The 21,380-nt window shown below is 44.2% G+C and overlaps 1 protein-coding gene across 2 annotated transcripts; it reads left to right on the top strand.

The window, feature by feature from the left end:
* The first annotated feature begins 59 nt into the window (after positions 1 to 59).
* FSAF1 (40S small subunit processome assembly factor 1) lies at positions 60 to 19,873 on the top strand. Of its 2 annotated transcripts, XM_079698256.1 has the most exons (7): positions 60 to 224; positions 2,136 to 2,479; positions 16,584 to 16,640; positions 17,608 to 17,703; positions 17,826 to 17,912; positions 18,474 to 18,526; positions 19,570 to 19,873. In XM_079698256.1, the coding sequence occupies exons 1-7, from the start codon at positions 137 to 139 to the stop codon at positions 19,706 to 19,708; spliced, it is 864 nt and encodes a 287-aa protein (XP_079554382.1). In that variant the 5' UTR covers positions 60 to 136; the 3' UTR covers positions 19,709 to 19,873. The 2 variants fall into 2 exon arrangements, with proteins under 2 accessions (XP_079554382.1, XP_079554381.1); XM_079698255.1 differs by lacking the exons at positions 18,474 to 18,526; positions 19,570 to 19,873 and adding an exon at positions 18,192 to 18,348 and having other exon boundaries at positions 70 to 224.
* Positions 19,874 to 21,380: the final 1,507 nt, after the last annotated feature.

Here is a 21,380-nt window from a genome sequence, read left to right on the forward strand (position 1 = left end):
ATCTTAACCAGGACGGAAGCCGCGCTGGGACCTGCAGCGCGCGCGTGCGCAGCACATCGGAACCCGGAAGCGGGCGCCGCGCGCCCGGGGTCCCGCGCGCTCAGCGCTGTCCTGCCACGACCGGCTGGGCCCCACGATGGCGAAGGAGCCCGCGCTAGCGGCCTCCGCGCCTCCTGGTTCTCAGGCCCTGCTGGACGTTCTGCTCCAGAACCTCTACGACTTTGGTGAGTACGGGCCTTCGGAGCCCACGTGGAGAGCGGACTTGAGCAGCCCGGAACTGGGCCGGCCTCCGCTTTCAGGCTAAAGATTCTTGAACGTCGAGCACCTCTCAGCTCGTCCGACCCGGTTCTGACAGTGGGTCCCCCACTCGCTTCTGTCGGAGATCACCCTCCCCCCCTCCCCCGCGACCGGAGTCTGTTGAGCGCTTTTTATGAATTAAACCTCCTAGCCCGTCCCTCGGTGGGGACCGGCTTGCGTGTCGGAAACACAAAGGCTTTCAGACTTACCGGGGAGGTGTTCGCAGGACCTCGGGCTCTCGAAATAGCACCCCTTTCCCCCGAATCGCTTTCCTCCGGGAAGCCCCCTTTCCCCACGCACCCCCCAGACTCGCCTGACCCTCGGGCATTGGTGCCACCTTGTCACGTGGGGACCTCATCCTTCAGTGTGTCCCCTGCCAAGGACTTAGGAGGGCGGTTTCACAGGAAGCTTTTCATAACCTGTCATCCCTAAGTTGGCTGACTTATGCTCTCCTTCCTTTATCTTGACTGGGGAAGAGGAAGATAAAAGAGCTTATCGTTAAAGATTGGCAACTCCTGGCACTTAAGTAGGGAGACCGTTCCACACACTCTGAAGAACTTGCCCCAGGGAAGGTGACATCCTTTGTTCATGCACCAAAGATAATCGTTAGGCATTAATGCCTTTAAAGGCCAAACGTATTTCCTAAATTTGTGGCGTGATGTTGCTATTTTATTTTGGAGCCATTGCTCAAAATTCTAAGCTCATTACACAGTAAAAATAATAGCTAAAATCGTATTGAGAATTTACCATACACTCCATGCTTTACAGGTATATACTCGTTTAATTTTCACAACAATACTATGAAATAGATGTTGTCATTAATACCATGATTACAAGACAAATCCCATTATTGTAGAAACAAGCACTAAGGGTTAAAAAACTTGAAGTTCACCCAGTTAGTAATTTGCAGAGCTTGGGTTCCAAGCCCTACACTCTCTGGCTCCAATGCCTGCACTTGTTATTCACTTGAACTGTGGCCAGAGCATCTCTCTGCCCTTGGGAATGTCGGAAGACAGAGAAGACGTAGCCTCTGACCTTGAGAAGTCCTAGAGGAAAGGACTATTCTGCAAAACGCTAAATATAGTTCGTGTAAACACAGCCTGCAAATTATGCTTGGAGCTCTGAAGGCATGCGCTGTATCTACTGATTTGTATATGCCTAATGCCAAAGGATAGTCGACTCTTAATACATATTGACTGAATAGAAGACTGAGAAAATAGAAGCAAACATAAATAGCTAATGTTTGGAGAGCTCTGTGACAGTCATGCTGTCGGTGAGTCGTTAGGCCTAGAGTTCTTGTCAGAACCTTCAGGTGACTGGTCAGAGTTTGAGCAGCTGAAACAAAGGGGAGGTATGGAGATTTAGTTGAAAATAAAGGTGTTCAAATTAAGCCAGTTGTCTTAGGTTCATCTTAATTCATAACCGTGAAAGGAAATAGGGAGACCGTGGTCCCCACCTGTAACCCTAGAAAGTGTTAAAAAGAAACACTGGCTGCAGATGTACTAACATTTTTACTACAAAGTGTGAGCCAGCGGGGATTACCAGTTTCTGGGGTATTACGATGATGGCACGTATAGTCAGGACCAAGGTGAGAACTTTAAAAGTAATTGTGCTAGTAAGTGTCAAAGACAGAAATATAGTTACCTGCGAAAAGATGACTGTGCACTTTGGATTCTATAAATTGTACAAATACGACCCTCTTGGAAGAAAAATAGTTTTTGTCTTTGTGTGTACTTCTGCATGTTTATAGCTGTGACACATGTAAATTCACGTGATTTGGTATTGATGATAGCTAAAACACAAAATGTTTATTTTTCCTTTTGTGTTTGAACAAACAGGAGAGACGGAAGATGAAGCAGAGCAGAAAAGGATCAGAAAGAAAAGAGAGAAGAAAAGAGATATGGGGACCCCAGCGGCCTTGGTTGCAGAGCCAGATCGCCAACCTGGCTCTCTTGTCAGAGGCCAGAGGAAGAGTGCTTCCAGCTTCTTCCAGGAACTCCAGGAAGAGCTGCAGGGTGTTCCCGCCGTGACCCCTGGTGGTTTCCCTTCAGGACCTGTAGTCTCGAGTGCTGCAGTAGCCCCCTCTCCCCTGAGGAACGACAGGGAACCAGTAGAAGTGGTGGAATTTCACAGCAGAAGTAGAAAAAGAAAACAGAAGCCCGATCAAGACGAGAACACAAAGGTAATGAACTGGCTTTTGTGGTAAAAACCCTGATGTTGTCCTGCCACTGTTCTAGGCCCTGGGAACAACAGGCAAAAACTGCTTTTTGTTCAAAAGGCATTGAACAGAAGGCAAAAACTGCTTTCTCTCAAGGAACTTACATTCTGATGGAAAGCAGAGTGTGGCTTTGCTGAGCAGCATCTCAGGCTGAATTTGTAAGTCTGACTCAGAATTCAGTCTGTGAGAGAGGCTTGGGTGCTTATCCAAACTTTTTTCACAAGCTTTTTGTCCAATTCATTGCAAAAATCCAGACATTACATATCTGTTGCTTTCCCCATGTCCTGTATACTTTTGTCTGTCATAAAAAGAAAGAGGATTGTCTTAGTTTCCTGGGACTGCTGTACAGAAACGTATTCTTTCACAGTTCTGGAGGCCAGAAGTCCAAATCACGTTGTTGGCTGGGCCACGCTCCCTCTGCAGGGGGAGGGTCCTTCCTTGCTTCTTCCAGCTTCTGGCGGCTGCAGAGCTCTGGGCTCTTCCTCTGTCTTCACATGGACTTCTTCCTGGTATCTGAGTCTCAAATCTCCTGCCTTTCTCTTAGAAGGACACCCGTCACTGGATTTAGGACACCCTAAATCTAGGATGGATCTTATCCTGAGATCCTTAACTTAACTACACTCCAAAGATGCTTTTTCCAAATAAGGTTACATTTGCAGATTCCCGGGGATTAGTGCATGGACATTTCTTTTTGGAGACCACAATTCAACCCACTACAAAGACAGTTAGGCTTGCGTATTCTTGATGAACATGTGAACATGTGCTAGTGACTGGTGTTTACCACATCTTTTCTAGAATTTAGGTAGTACTTTATGTCAAGCTCACCAGCATCTCTTCCTCAAAGATTATTAATGCATTCTGTAACCATATCTACCTTTATTTTAGGATTCTAGGTCAGCTTTCCAATTCTTACAGTATCCAAATACTGGGGCAACGGGAACTGTTACAGGCAGACCAAGAAATGGATTCCTTTGGCCCTTGCAGCCAGAGCCCCCAAGGCGGCCGGCCAGGGAGCTTCCAAAAAGACTGGTATTACCACAGGGTACCGCAGTGAGCCAGACGTATATTAGTATTTTCTCTGTGTGCCACAATGTGAAGAAGGTTGGAAAGCACTGTTGTGCAATACAATTATGTGTTTGGAGAATTTAACTGGCATAAAGCATCTAGGCACCCTCCCTTGTTTCCTCAAAGGTTTCGGTCTTCAGTCTCTTCTTAGACTCACTCGTGTTCATCTTTCTGGAATAGAGAGTTTTCTTTCTAATAGAAAGGACAAAAAAATTGGCATTGAATGAGTCTGCATCTCCCTATCTCTTAATAATGGAACATGTGTAGCAGGCTGTTATTCTTCTTTCTGCTCCAAAGAATCCCTTTTCATTGTAGTTGGCTTTTCTCAGGAACCTCAACTCGTTTTACATTTTGGACTTCCTCAACTTGATGAAATTTTTAGCTTCCTTGGTGGTTCTCCCCTTTTCTTTCTTTTTTTTTTTTTAATTGGAGTATAATTGCTTTACAATATTGTGTTAGTTTCTGCTGCACAGCCAAGTGAATCAGCCATATGCATACACACATCCCCTGCCTCTTGGACCTTCTCCCCCCAGCCATCCCACCCCACTAGGCCATCACAGAGCACCGGTCTGAGCTCCCTGTGCTATACAGCAGGTTCCCAGTAGCTAGCTGTTTTACACATGGTAGTGTATTTATGTCAAACCTAATCTCCCGATTCGTCCCACCATCTCCTTCCCCCAATATGTCCACACGTCCATTCTCTACGTCTCCCTTTCTATTCCTGCCCTGCAACTAGGTTCATCTGTACCATTTTTCTAGATTCCACATATATGCATTAATATATGGTATTTTTTTTTCTCTTTCTGACTTACTTCACTCTGTATGACAGACACTAGGTCCATCCACATCTCTACAAATGACCCAATTTCATTTCTTTTTATGGCTGAGTAATATTCCATTGTATACACGTACCACATCTTCTTTATCCATTCATCTGTCAATGGACATTTAGGTTGTTTCCATGTCCTGACTGTTGTAAATAGTGCTGCAGTGAACATGGGGGTACATGTGTCTCTTTGAATTATGGTTTTCTCAGTAGTGGGATTGCTAGGTCATATGCTAGTTCTATTTTTAGTTTCTTAAGGAACCTCCATACTGTTCTCCACAGTAGCTGTATCAATTTACATTCCCAACAGTGCAAGAGGGTTCCCTTTTCTCCACACCCTCTCCAGCATTTGTTGCTTGTAGATTTTTTGATGATGGTCATTCTGACCAGTGTGAGGTGATACCTCATTGTAGTTTTGATTTGCATTTCTCTAATAATTAGGGATGTTGAGCATCTTTTCATGTGCCTCTTGACCATCTGTATGTCTTCTTTGCTGAAATGTCTATTTAGATCTTCCGCCCATTTTTTGATTGGGTTCTTTGTTTTTTTGATATTGAGCTGCATGAGCTGTTTGTATATTTTGGAGATTAATCCTTTGTCTGTTGCTTCATTTGTAAATATTTTCTCCCATTCCGTGGGTTGTCTTTTCATCTTGTTTATGGTTTTCTTTGCTGTGCAAAAGCTTTGAAGTTTAATTAGGTCCCATTTGCTTATTTTTGTTTTTATTTTCAGTACTCTAAGAGGTGGGTCATAAAAGATCTTGCTGTGATTTATGTCAGAGTGTTTTTCCTATGTTTTCCTCTGAGAGTTTTATAGTGTCCAGTATTACATTTAGGTCTTTAATCCATTTTGAGTTTATTTTTGTGTATGGTGTTAGGGAGTGTTCTAATTTCATTCTTTTACATGTAGTTGTCCAGTTTTCCCAGCACCATTTATTGAAGAGGCTGTCTTGTCTCCATTGTGTATTCCTTTGTCATAGATTAGGTGACCATAGGTGCGTGGGTTTATCTCTGGGCCTTCTGTCCTGTACCATTGAGCTATATTTCTGTTTTTGTGCCAGTACCATACTGTCTTGATTACTGTAGCTTTGTAGTATAGTCTGAAGTTGGGGAGCTTGATTCCTCCAGCTCTGTTTTTCTTTCTCAAGATTGCTTTGGCTGTTCGGGGTCTTTTGTGTTGCCACACAAATTGTATAATTTTTTGTTCTAATTCTGTGAAAAATGCCATTGGTAATGTGATAGGGATTGCATTGAACCTGTAGACTGCTTTGGGTAGTATAGTCATTTTCACAGTCTCAATTCTTCCAATCCAGGGGCATGGTATGTCTCTCCATCTATTTGTGTCATCTTTGATTTCTTTCATCATTGTTTATAGTTTTCTGGGTACAGGTCTTTTGCCTCCTTAGGTAAGTTTATTCCTAGGTATTTCATTCTTTTTGTTGTGATGATAAATGGGATTGTTTCCTTAATTTCTCTTTCTCATATTTCGTTGTTAGTGTATAGGAATGCCAGAGATTTCTGTACACTAATTTTGTATCCTGCAACCTTATGAGATTCATTGATTAGTTCTAGTAGTTTTTTGGTGGCATCTTTAGGAGTCTCTATGTATAGTATCATGTCATCTGCAAACAGTGACAGTTTTACTTCTTCTTTTCCAATTTGTATTCCTTTTATTTCTTCTTCTTCTCTGATTGCCATGGCTAGGACTTCCAATACCATCTTGAATAATAGTGGCGAGAGTGGACATCCTTGTCTTGTTCCTGATCTTAGAGGAAATGCTTTCAGTTTTTCACCATTGAGAATGATGTTTGCTGTGGGTTTGTCGTATATGGCGTTTATTATGTTGAGGTAGGTTCCCTCTGTGCCCATTTTCTGGAGAGTTTTTATCATAGATGGGTGTTGAATTTTTTCAGAAGCTTTTTTTGCATCTATGGAGATGATCATATGGTTTTTATTCTTCAGTTTGTTATATGGTGTATCACATTGATTGATTTGTGTATATTGAAGAAGCCTTGCATCCCTGGGATAAATCCCACTTCATCATGGTGTATGATCCTTTTAATGTGTTGTTGGATTCTGTTTGCTAGTACTTTGTTGAGGATTCTTGCATCTATGTTCATCAGTGATATTGGTCTGTAATTTTCCTTTTTGTGATATCTTTGCCTGGTTTTGGTATCAGGGTGATGGTGGCCTTGTAGAACGAGTTTGGGAATGTTCCTCCCTCTGCAGTTTTTTGGAAGAGATTGAGAAGGATAGGTGTTAACTCTTCTCTAAATGTTTGATAGAATTCACCTGTGAAACCATCTGGTCCTGACTTTTGTTTGTTGGAAGATTTTTAATTACAGTTTCAGTTTCATTACCTGTTCATTGGTCTGTTTATATTTTCTAATTCTTCCTGGTTCAGTCTTGGAAAGTTGTACCTTCCAAGAATTTGTCCATTTCTTCCAGGTTGTCCGTTTTATTGGCATAGAGTTGCTTGTAGTAGTCTCTTATGATCCTTTGTATTTCTGTGGTGTCAGTTGTAATCTCTCCTTTTTCATTTCTAATTTTATTGATATGAGTCCTCTCCCTTTTTTTTCTTGATGAGTCTGGCTAAAGGTTTATCAGTTTTGTTTACCTTCTCAAAGAACCAACTTTTAGTTTCATTGATCTTTGCTATTGTTTTCTTCATTTCTATTTCATTTATTTCTGCTCTGATCTTTATGATTTCTTTCCTTCTACTAACTTTGGGTTTTCTTTGTTCTTCTTTTTCTAGTTGCTTTAGATGTAAGGTTAGATTGTTTATTTGAGATTTTTCTTGTTTCTTGAGGTGAGCTTGAATTGCTATAAGCTTCCCTCTTAGAACTGCTTTTGCTGCCTCCCATAGATTTTGGATCATCGTGTGTTCATTGTCATTTGTTTCTAGGTATTTTTAAATTTCTCCTTTGATTTCTTCTGTGATCTCTTGGTTATTTAGCAGTGCAGTGTTTAGCTTCCATGTGTTTGTGTTTTTTACAGTTTTTTTCCTGTAACTGATTTCAAATCTCATAGAGTTCGTCAGAAAAGATGGTTGATATGATTTCAATTTTCTTAAATTTTCCAAGGCTTGATTTGTGACCCAAGATGTGATCTATTCTGGAGAATGTTAGGTGTGCACTTGAGAACAAAGTGTATTCTTCCGCTTTTGGGTGGAATATCCTGTAAGTATCAATTAAGTCTATCTCGTCTATTGTGTCATTTAAAGCTTGTGTTTCCTTATTTATTTTCTGTCTGGATGATCTGTTTATTGGTGTAAGCGGGGTGTTAAAGTCCCCCCACTATTACTTTGTTATTGTTGATTTCCCCTATTATGGCTGTTAGCATTTGCCTTATGTATTGAGGTGCTCCTATGTTCGGTGCATAAATATATATAATTGTTATGTTTTCTTCTTGCATTGATCCCTTGATCATTATGTAGTGTCCTTCCTTATCTCTTGTAACAGTCTTTATTTTAAAGTCTATTTTATCTGATATGAGTATTGCTACTCCAGCTTTCTTGTGATTTCCATTTGCATGGAATATCTTTTTCCATCCCCTCACTTTCAGTCTGTATGTGTCCCTAAGTCTGAAGTGGGTTTCTTGTAGACAGCATATATGTGGGTCTTGTTTTTGTATCTGTTCAGCCAGTCTCTGTCTTTTGGTTGGAGCATTTAATCCATTTACATTCAAGGTGATTATCGATATGTATGTTCCTATTACCATTTTCTTAATTGATTTGGGTTTGTTTTTGTGGGTCTTCTTCTTCTCTTGTGTTTCCTGCTTAGAGAAGTCCCTTTAGCATTTGTTGTAAAGCCGGTTTGGTGTTGAATTCTCATAGCTTTTGCTCGTTTGTAAAGCTTTTGAGTTCTCCGTGGAATCTGAATGAGATCCTTGCTGGGTAGAGTAGTCTTGGTTGTAGGTTTTTCCCTTTCATCACTGTAAATATATCCTGCCACTCCCTTCTGGCCTGCAGAGTTTCTGCTGTGAAATCAGCTGATAACCTTATGGGGATTCCCTTGTATGTTATTTGTTGCTTTTCGTTGCTGCTTTAATATTTTTTCTTTGAATTTAATTTTTGTTCGTTTGCTTAATAGATGTCTTGGTGTGTTTCTCCTAGGGTTTATCCTGTATGCAACTCTCTGTGCTTCCTGGACTTGGGTGACTATTTCGTTTCCCATGTTAGGGAAGTTTTTGACTATAATCTCTTCAAATATTTTCTCAGACCCTTTCTCTTTCTCGTCTTCTTCTGGGACCCCTATAATTCGAATGTTGGTGCGTTTAATGTTGTCCCTGAGGTCTCCGAGACTGTCCTCAATTCTTTTCATTCTTTTTTCTTTGTCTGCTCCATGGCAGTTATTTCCACCATTTTATCTTCTAGCTCACTTAACTGTTCTTCTGCCTCAGTTATTCTGCTATTGATTCCTTCTAGAGTATTTTAAATTTCAGTTATTTTGCTGTTCATCACTGTTTGTTTGCTCTTTAGTTCTTCTGGGTCCTTGTTAAAAGTTTCTTGTATTTTCTCCATTCTGTTTCCGAGATTTTGGATCACCTTTACTATCATTACTCTGTATTCTTTTTCAGATAGGTAGCCTATTTCCTTTTCATTTATTTGGTCTTGTAGGTTTTTACCTTGAGCCTTCATCTGTAACATAGTTTTTGTTTTCTCAGTTTTATTGATGGGTGGGGCTGTGTTCCTGTCTCACTGGTTGTTTCGCCTGAGGCGTCCAGCACTGGAGTTTGCAGGTAGTTGGGTAGAGCCGGGTCTTGGTGCGGAGGCGAGGACCTCCCGTCTCCAGGAGGCTTCACTCCAATTAATATTCCCTGGGGCCTGAGGTTCTCTGTTAGTCCAGTGGTTTGGACTCGGCCCTCCCACCACAGGAACTCAGGCCTAGCCCACAGCCTGGGAACCAAGATCCTGCAAGCTGTGTGGCACAGCAAAAGAAAAAAAAAAAAAAGCGGTACAATAACAAAACATAAAATAAAATTAGAAAGATAAAAAATACATTAGGAAAAATAAAAATAGAATTGAAACCGCTACAACAAGGTAAAACAGAACCGCAAGAGAAAAAAGAAAAAACAAAGAGGAAAAAAAGAAAGGCCGAGAAGGGCCTTGGCTGTGGGGGGCAGAGCTTAGGCGGGGAAGGGTGGCAGGAGGTGGACCTTAGGCGGGGGAGGGGTTTAGGGTGGGGCGGGGCCTTGGCTTCACACCTGCACTCTGCTGGGGGAGAGGCAGCGTGGCCTGAGGGGGCCACTGGAGTGTGCAGTTCCGGGGTTTGGAGGTCCGGCCCTCGGTGAGGGTGTGTGGGTGGCGCTTAGGCTCAGCGTAGCTGGAGGGGGTCTTGTAGTGGGTGTAGAGGCAGGGCCCGGGTGGGGAGCAGTGGCGGGGCTTGGGCTCTGCGCTGCTGAGGGAGCCTTGGAGGGCGGGGGATTAGGCCCCGGAGCCCAACAGGCTCCCTGGCGCCCGAGTGGGCAGGGAGAGTGCTGGCCGCATTCCCTTCCGTTCCTCTGCTCCCCTGAGGGTCTCCCCTGTCGCTGCTGAACCCCTAACCGTGGGTGGGCTCCGTGGAGGGGGGGAGGGGAGAAGGTATGAGAACTCCTTCCCTCCTTCAGCCGCCCCTCAGGGGTGCCGGTCCCCGAGGTCCGGCCTTTACTTCTGCTCCCCCTTCCCCCCCTCCACCTCAGCACCCGTGTGCCTGGAGGAGGCCTCCGTGGGCAGTGGATCAGGCCCGGGATCTCAGCAGGCTCCCCGGGGCCCAAGTGGGCAGGGGAAACGCTGGCCACACGCCCTTCTGATCCTCTGCCCTCCCAACCGTCCCTCCCCTTCCCCCCTCTGGGCGTGGGATCCCTTCCCCTCCCCCAGCCGCCCTCCCGGAGTCCGGTCCTGCCTCCACTTCTCCTCCCCCTTCACTTCCCCGCATGTCCCATGTCCTACCCAGTCGCTGGGCATTCCTCCCGTCCCCTTCGGTGTCCTTGGTCCCCCACCAGTGCCTCGTAGGTGCCCTAGTTGTGCAGAGACGCAAGCCCCACGTCCTCCTAGTCCACCATCTTGACCCTTTTCTCCTTTTTAAAGTTTATCTTCTGAAAATGTGAATGTGTCTGGCTAAGGAGACAGTATATGTGAGCACAGTAAGAACACATACACCCATAAAAAGACTTTAGAATGTTGACATTGCAACATATAAATAACTGCAAATTAATATAGAGCTAGTTGTTATGGCATATCCTGGGTATAGGGCATGCCAGGCAAAGGATAGACCATTGGAGTAATTAAGACACATAGTGCTATGCTAAGAGTTTGTGCAACATGGGAACATGTACATGTGGCCCCTGCTCTCTGAAGACTTACAAGTCACCGTAGGACAGTGCAGACAGACATGGGGTCCGCAAAAATACGTGATCAAATAATGATAGCCTCCATTGACCAGTCGTGCAATCAGCTGGCCATCTTTGAAGTTTTCTTTTTATTTCTGTTTTCCTTTTATTTCTCCATTTATGTGGCTCCCCCCACTAGTCGAGTCTCTATGTGAGTTCCTGTTGCCCTCTGTTGTCTGAAGTATTCTCGAGAACGCAAGAGGTACTGGCAAGTAAATGACCTTCTTTTCCCAGAATTTAGGCTTCTGCAATAAACAATGATTAAACTACATAGTGTATTGAAACAGATTTTCATGGGTGTGATATGATGATTTATAATAAGAAATATTAAATATTTGTCCCTGTTTCTGGCACAGAGCTCCTAAAACCCTTGGAATTTCTTAAGAGATGAGAGCAGTAAAGGTGTCTTTTGTTGTATTAGTGAAATGACTTGGAAAGCATCCTTGAATGGGGACTGGTTGCCAGGAGAACCAGCCTTATGATTAGAGAACCTATGCCCTGACTTCTGGGGAGGGCAAAGGGGCTAGAGTTTAAATCAGTTACCAATGGCCAATGATTTACTCAATTATGCCTGTGTGGAAACCTCTGAGACTCCAGAAGGATGGGGTTTGGTTTGGAGAGCTTCCAGGTTGGGAGAGTGGAGCCTGGAGAGGGTGTGGAAGTTCCTCGCCCCTTCCCACGAGCCTTGCCCTCAGCATCTCCTCCATCTGGCTGTCCCTGAGTTTTGTCCTTTTAGAATAAGCTGGTGATCTAGCAAGTAAACGGGTTTCTTGAGTTCTATGATCCACTCTAGCAAATTAGTTGAACCCAAGGAGGGGGTCATGAGAACTTCCAGTCTGTAGGCAGTCTGTCAGAAGTACTACAGGTAACAACCTGGGCTTGCATTTGGCCTCTGAAGTGGGGACGGTATCGTAGGACTGAGCCCCTTCACCTGCGGAACCTGTGCCGTCTCTGGTAGTGTCAGAGTAGCACTGAACTGTAGAACACCTGACTGTGTGGGACCGTTGCTCCCATGTGTGGGAAACCCTTCCCCCTGCATCGGAGTTGGTGACCAGAACCCCTTTTAATGGACTTATCTGGGAACTTGGTCACCATTGTTTAATATTTTACCCATTCCAGATAGCTGACCTACAAATGAACTTCTTGATCATGTCCCATTTGTAAAGCTCTATAGATGTGGTCTGCCCAGAAATCTTATTCATTCATTTACTCCACAAATAATTGGGTGCTTACTCTTTGCCAGGCCCAGGAGATCCCACAGGAAACAAGGTACAGTCCTCTGCTCTCATGGAGTGTATGGTTTGCTGGTGGGTTGGGCAAACCCTGGATAAATTAATATCAATAATATACTTAAAAACAGCTATAAACCCTCTGAAGGAAAGATACAGGGTCCTGAGAGTAACAGGCAGAACTTCCTTTAGAGCCAGTGGTCAGAGGTGTCCAAGGAGGTGACTTTAGGCTGATGCTGTGTTGCAGGGTGCTGGGAAAGGAGGGAGCAGAGTAATGCAGGCGGAGGGAAGCTGCCTTGCAAACGCCCTGAGCTGTAGAGAGGCCTGCGGGGTTCCAGGAGCCGGAAGATGAGGGGGAGGGGGAAGGCGTGGGCTGTTGGAGAGACAGGCTGAGGCCAGCCCGCACCAGGCCCCGGAGACATGGGGCCTTTGGAGTTAGTTTAAAGTACATGGAAAGCCACCAAAGAATTTAAGCAGGGGCATGAAGTGATCTGATTTATATTTTAAAAAGATGGCTCTGGCCCCTGCGTGGTAAATGGATTATAGGTGAGCAGTAGCCAGAGGCATGAGGGGACCAAGTGAGGATTACTGCAGGGGTCCAGGTTCAAAACGGGGTGGCCTGGCCTTGTGATTTGAGGATTGAGTGGATGAACTCACTCTTTAATGAGTGCAAGGCTGCCTATATAAGGAAGAAAATTCCTATGCTCTTAAGAAATGAAAGGGTCAAGTGTAGCTTAAAATGATCCAAGTATTGTCTGGCCTTCAGAGGTGTGTCTGATCAATGTGGTTTTTCCACCCCTAACACTGGTCCATCTCATGAACCTATGGCCTCCACAGAAAAGAGACAAGAAAGATATAGTAGAAATAATAGAACAGTGTACTGTAGGTCAGAAGGGACGCCTGGATCCTGTGGCCTAGACTGAGGTACACGTACACTGCTTCTGAACATGTAAGGAATTGCTGAGTAAAGATTTACCAGTATTTCCTGAGTGCTTACTGTGTACTAACCGTGATTATTTACATTCATTAACTAGTTCAGTATCTCATTAGGTCTTCACAGCGTGACCTGTCTTCATTTCGCAGAAGAGGTTGATGCCTAGAGAGGTTGAACTATTTGCCTGCATTTAAGCAGGTACCCCACCATCCCATATCTGCAGTTCCAAAACCCCAGAGCTTTGGAAAGCACGAGTTAGGTTGTTTTTTTAAGTTTGGCGCAAATTTATTTGGCAGTAAAACCCAACCTGAACTGAAGTGAGGCTTAAGAGTTATTTCTGTTGGTTCCATTGGGTGTGAATATTCATAGGCATTGCTGCAGAAACGTGAATGTGCTTAATTACGGGTTGCTGTCTTGGACAGTATTCAGTATATTCACAGTATCACCATCTGAATTGTCTCAGGATTCCAGATAAAGGATTGTGGATGTGAAATAAGTGCTAGAGCTCAGGTTCAGACCCCAGGCTTTCTGGCTTAAAAGCTGTGTGCCCGACTACTACACAAGCGAAAGGGAATGCAGGTTAGTTAGGCTGTTTGTCTCTTGAGGAACACAAGTGTACTGCACCAGAAGCTTCACTAGACATAAAGACATTCTATCAAGTTATTGCCCCAGGTTCTTTTTTTTTTTAATGTTCATTTTAATTTTTTATTATTTATTTATTTATTTTTGGCCACGCCCCATGGCACATGGGATCTTAGTTCCCCGACCAGGGATCCAGCCTGCGCCCTCTGCGTTGGAAGCACGGAGTGTTAACCGCTGGACTGTCAGGGAAGTCCCTGCCCCAGGTTCTTAGTGCCCTCATAATCTCTGCAGTACCCCAGGGCTGCCCTGAAGTCCATCACCCTTTAGCTGTACCATGTCCCCTCCTCTTTAGTACATCCAGTGTCAGATAGGTATTAAGAAGAAAGTAATCTAATTGAAATAATTTACGCTCAAGAAGATATGAAAAAATTTCTCAGTATTCCCAGAACTGCTGGCATAATTAAAAAGAGAGTGTTTATTTAGCCAACTCTTCTCTAATTGGACAAAGTTTGGACAGTGTAACTAATAGAAGAAAAATCTTAACCAGTGCAGGAGAAAATACTTTGGGTCTGCAAGTCAGCCAATGAGGAAGTTCACTGAGTCTGGTACTCAGTCTGAGTCTGCTTCTTATAGCTTGCTTTCTTCTTCACTACCTAACAGACAAGTTCTCATAATCTCCAAACGTTTCTCTCTCTCTCGTGTGTGGGACAGTGAGGCTTTATCAGTCAAGATAGGGGAGACGGTGATTCCATAACAAGTAGTCCCTACATCTCAGTGGTTTAAAGGCAAAAGTTAATCTTGTTCTCATGTTATGTGTTCATCAGGATTGTCAGGGCAGACGGCTGTGATCCGCACCATCCTAATCTAGGGACCCAGGGTGATAGGGGCTCCACCATTTGATGGAGAAGGGGAGTTGATGAAGCCTTTTTTAAAAAAAAAATTTTTTTATTTTTTGGCTGTGTTGGGTCTTTGTTGCTGCGTGCGGGCTTTCTCTAGTTGTGGCGAGCGGGGGCTACCCTTTGTTGCTGTGCGCAGGCTTCTCACTGTGGTGGCTTCTCTTGTTGTGGAGCACGGGCTCTAGGGCACACAGGCTTCAGTAGTTGTGGCTTGCGGGCTCAGTAGTTGTGGCTCACAGGCTCTAGAGCACAGGCTCAGTAGTTGTGGCACACGGGCTTAGTTGCTCTGCAGCATGTGGGATCTTCCCGGACCACGGCTCGAACCTGTGTCCCCTGTACTGGCAGGCGGATTGTTAATCACTGCACCACCAGGGAAGTCCCGATGAAGGCTCTTAGAGGTTTCATGTGGAAGGGGCATGCTTCCCTCTGCTCACGCTTTGGCCAAAACAAGTCATGTAGCTGTGCCTAACTTCAGGTAGGCAGCAAAGCCCAGTTCTCCTGTGAGTCTAGAAGTGGAGGAGGACCCAGTATTGCCTGTAGGCACTAGTGCCCCCTACCACAGTGAGAGTAGGGGAAAGAAAACAGGGGAGACTGCTGATTATTTCTAAATGCAGGTGTTGCATTGTGAATAATGTACTAAAGTGGTTTTATAGCTCAAAGTAGAAATTAAAGTTAAGGTAGTGGTGGGGATCATGCTAATAGGCCCAGCATCATGATAATTAGCCAAGAATGTTTTTCTATAAAGAAGGATCTGTTACCGAACCAGGTCCATCTGCCCGACGTGCAGCAAGCCAGACGCCGAGACGCTGAGGTTTACAGTTTATTCACGAGGCAGCCAAGTGAGGAGGTGGGAGAGCAAGTCTGAGATCCGCCTCCCAACAGTGAGGGGGCTGGGGTCTTTACGGGATAAGCACGGTGATCTTAGGAGTGGGGAAGGGTGATCGGAGGAAGGGGAAAAGGTGAGGTAATCAGTGTTCTGTGCAGGCGTATCTGGGTTACAGGCGTCTGTGTTCAGAATGGAAGTGCTCAGCATGATCGGAGCTTTCTGGCCCCTGACCTCAAAAGGCCCTTCCTCGGACACCTGCGCAGGCCCAGTTTTAGCGCTGATGAGCCGGCCAGCCTTAGCCAGCTCTCACGGGGCAGGAGCTGACTCCAAATTCCTGCAAAACAACTGGGCTACGAGAAGCTGGGTAGGTGTGCAGTTAAAGAGAGGGGAAAGGAAAGAACAAAATAACTAAAGCGAGCTTAATCGGTGAAGGCAGGTTACAAGCAGAAGGGTTTTAACAAGCCTTCCCCTGTCCGTCGCTCTCCGCACAGACTCTGCCCTGCTGAGCCAGAGGCCAGGACTGCTTTTCTAGATGCTGCACGGCTGGGATGCCTGAGGTTGAGCAGAGACCGCTGTCCTTGGCTAGATTTGACAATAGTTTCCTTGAAGTCTCAAACTTCTGGTCAATTCTGTGGATTGGTAACCACAGCCAGGGGATATATTGATGTAAAGAGTCACATATTTTGATGGCATTTCCAGTATCATTATTTTCTGTGGGGAATTATAAACCCAGTCTCCATCATTTCTAGAAATCTGATGTTCCTGAAAGAAATTTTCAACTCAAGAGAGTTTAAGAGAGTTAGCCATTATTCCAATGGCTGGATAGGAGGGAAGAAAAGAGGGAATTCTCTCTCCCTCCCTTCCTTCCTTCCCCTCACGGCTTGTGGGATCTTAGTTCCCCGACCAGGGATTGAACCCCGGGCCATGGCAGTGAAAGCGCCAAGTCCTAACCACTGGACCGCCAGGGAATTCCTGAGAATTATTTAAATATGAACTTTTTACCCTCTAAAATTCTGCTCAGTTATCCTTTTCTAAACCCTCCACCATACAGAGTTTCCCACATTTGGTGCATGAGTTACAGACATTGGTCTCTCTCATACTCTCTTTTCTTTTTTAGTTTCTCATCAGTCTTTTCTTAAACTTTGAAACCTTAAATTTATTTTCTCCATTTGTCTCCCATTAGCTGTTAATTAGGCTTCTGTGCAACAAGCACATATTATTGTTTGTTATTTAGGCATCTGGGCCAATTTCAAGGCTTTTAAAAACATGAGTATGCTCTTGGTGCGATGGATGCTATAAGGAACAGATGACCTTAATAAGAATGTTTTCTTTTCCTTTTCAGACCAAAACTAGTATCCTCGAGAAAGATGTGGATGTACAAGAATTTAACCTAGAAAAGGTATGTGCTTTGAAATTATTAATTTTTTCAGCATTGTAACACCAAAAATGAATATGTTTACATGTTGTCCAATGGTTGGGGAAATGGTGAAGCAGATCACACTACAGTTACTTGATTGAACATTGTGCAGTCGTTTAAAACATGTTGGTTTTGTGACTACAGTGTCAATGATACAATGGTAAGTAGGAAAAGCAGGGATGTGTGTGTTCTGTGGTTGTAACTAGGTTTTAAAAATGTGTGAGAGAGACTTCCCTGGTGGTCCAGTGCTTAAGACTGCACCCTCCCAATGCAGGGGGCCTGGGTTCGATCCCTGGTCGGGGAACTAGATCCCACGTGCATGTCGCAACTAAGAGTCCACGTGCTGCCATGAAGGTCCCATGTGCTGCAGCTAAGACCTGGCGTAGCCAAAATAATACATAAATAAATAAATAATTTTTTAAAAAAATTAAAAATAATGTGTGGGAAAAAAGACAGGAAGTAATTCAGCTGCCAAGAGTGGGTATTGGTGACTTTTTCTCTTCTACAATATGTTTTTAAAGAAAGAACATGGACCTGTGTTTGAAGCTGCTGTGATAAAGGGTTTCCACGTGTGAGTAGATGTGTTTGGGAAGGTACTTTTAGTTGTTGCCTTTATGGGTAGTAGCTTGTTTTAGGGTACATCCTAAAGTACGGCAGCCGGTCACCCTCGTTTTGTCACTAATTTGTGTGGAGATAAGTCTTTGCTTCGACTGCCTGCATTCAGTGTGGGAGAATGGCCTGGGGAGGTTATGGACCTTTGTGAGAGACTCCACAAAGCTGCTTAAACCACACCGTGACAGCACTCTTGAGAGGTGTAGCCCCTGCAGGTCCTCCATAAAAGTGCTGGGCATGTAGCCCATCGTGTCTGGCAGGCAGCACTCCTAGGGCTGTGTTTCCTCTGTGGAGTTTCTGGAAGGCACTTGGGCCTGACTGTGCTTTGTGTCTGCAGGCTCGTTTGGAAGTGCACCGGTTTGGGATCACAGGTTATGGAAAAGGAAAGGAGAGAGTCCTGGAGCAGGGACGCGCCATTATGCTGGGTGCTAAGGTGAGGGCTGCTTCTGCCTCTCACCCGCAGACGGGGTGCAGCAAAGGGGGTCGCCCCGGGCAAGGCAGGGCAGGGGCAAAGGCAAAGTCAAAAATGATGCTTAGTGTCCTTTCTCATTTCAGCCTCCCAAAAATAGTTATGTGAATTACAAGGTTTTGCAGGAGCAAATCAAAGAAAAAAAGTCAGCAAAGGAAAAAGAAAAGAGAACGGTAGGTGTGATAGCCTTTTCTTAAACTAGAACAGAAAGGTGGTTGCAATTTGCTGGACCCCACTGCTTGGAAAGCAGTCTAGACAGCAAGAAATCTAGAGTTAGATAACTGTTCTTACCCTCTCTTCAAGTCATGTGATACCAGCCACATAATCTGACTTATTTACCTGAAAGGTTTGCTTTGAAATAGCAAACTCCTGTTCAGGTACTGTGAGCTACTTTGACCTTTTCCCTATATGCAGTCATTTTTTTTTTTTTTTTTGCCTTTTACATTGTATAGAACACACGGGCTTCTGAAAAACCACAAAGAGAATTGATGTTACGCCCCCTCCCTTTCGCCTAAAACGGAAGATTTGACATTTCTCCTGTCCATTTTCTCTGAATGGCCTTTCACAGTCTTGAAAGGGTTTTAGGATGAAAGTTTGTATAATTAACATGCCTACTTGAAAAAATATTAAAAATAAATGATATCTCTGTGGCTTTTGGTCACAAACCTCTTGCCTTTTTTTGAATCTCCATTATCCATTACTGATACATATGTTTTCTTTAATTGTGAAATCAGGCCCAGGACACAGATATTTTCAAGAAAAAGAAGAGGAAAGGACAGGAAGACAGGTGAGTGATACCATCAGGTACTCGGGTGGAATGATTTGGATAAACCCGTTGGTTAGTTCTGAACATAATACCTTGAATTGATGTGGTGTTTCTAGCCTGTTACAGTGGTTCACTGTCTCTCCTGATCCTAAATCAATCCCTTGAGGGGGTAGACAGGATTCAGTAAATTGTCCAAGATCAGGCAACTCCCTCAGGATTGAACTAGGAACCTTCTCCAGTCTCCCATTTTCAAAGACCAGACATGTGCAGTGACTAGTAGAAAAGCTGAGGTTGACGTTTCCAACAAGACCTCTGTCCCCTCCTAAGAGAGCCTGTGCTGCCTGCACCTCCAGGACCATGTGAGGGAGAGCACCGTGGTTTGAGTAATGGAGCATTGATTTTGTGCCTTTCTGCTTGCTTCTTAGCTTTTGTTCAAGTACTTTTTTCTCTCTCCTCAAATTACTGTTTCAGAATCTACTTTTGTCTTGAGCTTTTTCTTGGACCCCTAGTGAGCTTGCACATGCTGGAAGGTGGTCATCTGTTCTGGTTGTGTGGTCTGTCAGGGGCCCACTGTGCGCCAGGCACATAGGTGTCTAGGTGTTGGGCGTACAACTGTGATCACACTGAGGGTCCCTGCCCTGGAGGAGCTTACATTTTAGGGAGGGAAACACACCAAAACATCTAAACAGATAAGTAAGGGCATGTCAGGTCCTGGCAGGTTTCCTGAGGAGGTTGAAATAGTGCATTGTGAGAGAACGTCACTGAGGGTGGGCTGGTGCGTCGTTCTAAGGAGACCACATCTGAGTCGAGACCTCAGTGGGGAAGATCCGGAAAGATCTGGTAGCAGAATATTCAACGTGGAAGAAACCAGTGCACAGGCCCTGGGGCAGGAGGCAGTTGGCATGTTCAGGGACGAAGGAAGCTAGTGGTGCTGCAGTGGGGCGGGGGCCTTGCATGGGAGGGGCCTGGAGGTTGCAGGGCCAGACATCGGTGGCCTGGTTGGTGGTGCTGAAGTCCTTTTGTATAAGCTTAACTATAGTACCTTCCTCTCACTTTAAATGTAGGAAATCCAAAAAGAAGAAATCGGCTCCCAGTATTTTGTCAAGTGGACGGATTGGACAGGTTGGAAAATTCAAAAATGGGACACTGATTCTGAGCCAAGTTGATATCAAAAAAATAAATTCTTCCAGAGTGGCTAAATGAAGTACTTTATAAAACAAAGAGAGAAATGGGAAAGTGCCAGTGTACTGAAACTGGACCCCTATAAGACTTCCAGATTATTCTTATTTATTTCATATTTCATAGACTGCTCTTTTTTATTTTAAGGAACAAAATCAAATTGAAATAATAAAATTTCTATCTGCTGAAGTGTCTGATTTTTTGGTTTGTTTTTTGTTTTGGTGATAAGCATGTTGGGCCAACTGCAATGTGAATCTGAAGTAAAACTGGAACCGTGTGACTCAGATTGGGACTTGAACCCATGGTCTTTTTTTTTTTTTTTTGCGATACGCGGGCCTCTCACTGCTGTGGCCTCTCCCGTTGTGGAGCACCGGACGCGCAGGCTCAGCGGCCATGGCTCACGGGCCCAGCTGCTCCGCGGCATGTGGTCTCTTCCCGGACCAGGGCACGAACCCGTGTCCCCTGCATCGGCAGGCGGACTCTCAACCACTGCGCCACCTGGGAAGCCTGAACCCATGGTCTTTTAACTGAGATCACACACCTGGTCTCAAGACTTCGTGAAGCTCACGTTCTTGATGTCTCATCGCAGAAAGAATTCAGCGAGAGACAGAGTGATAGGTAAGAAGAGGATCTATTTAGAGAGAAACACACTCCACAGACAGAGTGTGGGCCATCTCAGAAGGCTAGAGTGGCACCAGGGTTTGGGGTTGTCCGTTTTTATAGAGGTGGGTAATTTCACAGGCTAATGAGGGGGAGGAGTATTCCAGCTGTTTTGGGGAAGGGGTGGGGATTTCCAAGAATTGGGCCGCCGCCCTCTTTTTGACCCTTGTGGTCGCTCTTGGAACTGTCATGGCACCTGTGGGTGTGTCATTTAGCTTGCTGATGTGTTACTGTGAGCATATACTGCGGCTCAAGGTCTAGTGGAAGTCGACTCTTTTGCCATCTTGGACCCATTTCGTTCTAATCAGTTTATGTCGTGTCCTCAGGCTATGTCATTCTTTCAAAGGTTGTGCCCTGCCCCCTTCCCTCCTGTTTCAAAACTATTGAGAAGAATGTTTTAATATTCTCCATCAAGGTTCACTCGAGTTTCACTTTCACTGGTGTTTTGTGCATTTGCTTGTAGATATTTCATAATTTTACGGATTTGTAGATGCTAATAATTAGCTTAAAATTGCTTTTTAATTTTCTAAAAATGATTTAATGTTACTATATCATGAAAGAACTAAGAATGTGATCATTTGTCAGTTGTTTTGTGGGAAAAGCATTTTCGATTTTCAGCCGAAGTATATAAAATCTACTTTGTAAGAACTTGTATAAATAAAATACAACTTTTGTGGTAAAAATGACCATGACTATTAAATAACACAACAGATGAGTTAAGCAAATGTTATCTCCTTCTAAGTCATCACCTGGGGTAATCATACATATATTTTAAAATAATATTGCCCTTGTTGGAAGTGTCTGGAACTTCTCAAAGCTTGTGGAACTTTAAAAAAAAAAGTTCTTCAATTTTTTTTTTTCAGTGCCAAAAAATTGAGATCCAAGCCTAACAAATAATAAAGTTTTGGTGAAAACAGAGGGGTGCTTTTCACTGCTGGCTGACTTTCTTAAGCGACTCATACATTGACTCTGAAGGCATTGCCATTGTTCAAAATATGCTTTGGATTGAAGCAAAATTGGAAATGTTTTATTAAAT

This window comes from Hyperoodon ampullatus (assembly GCF_949752795.1).
Source record: "Hyperoodon ampullatus genome assembly, chromosome: 1".
Taxonomy (NCBI): Eukaryota; Metazoa; Chordata; class Mammalia; order Artiodactyla; family Ziphiidae; genus Hyperoodon; species Hyperoodon ampullatus.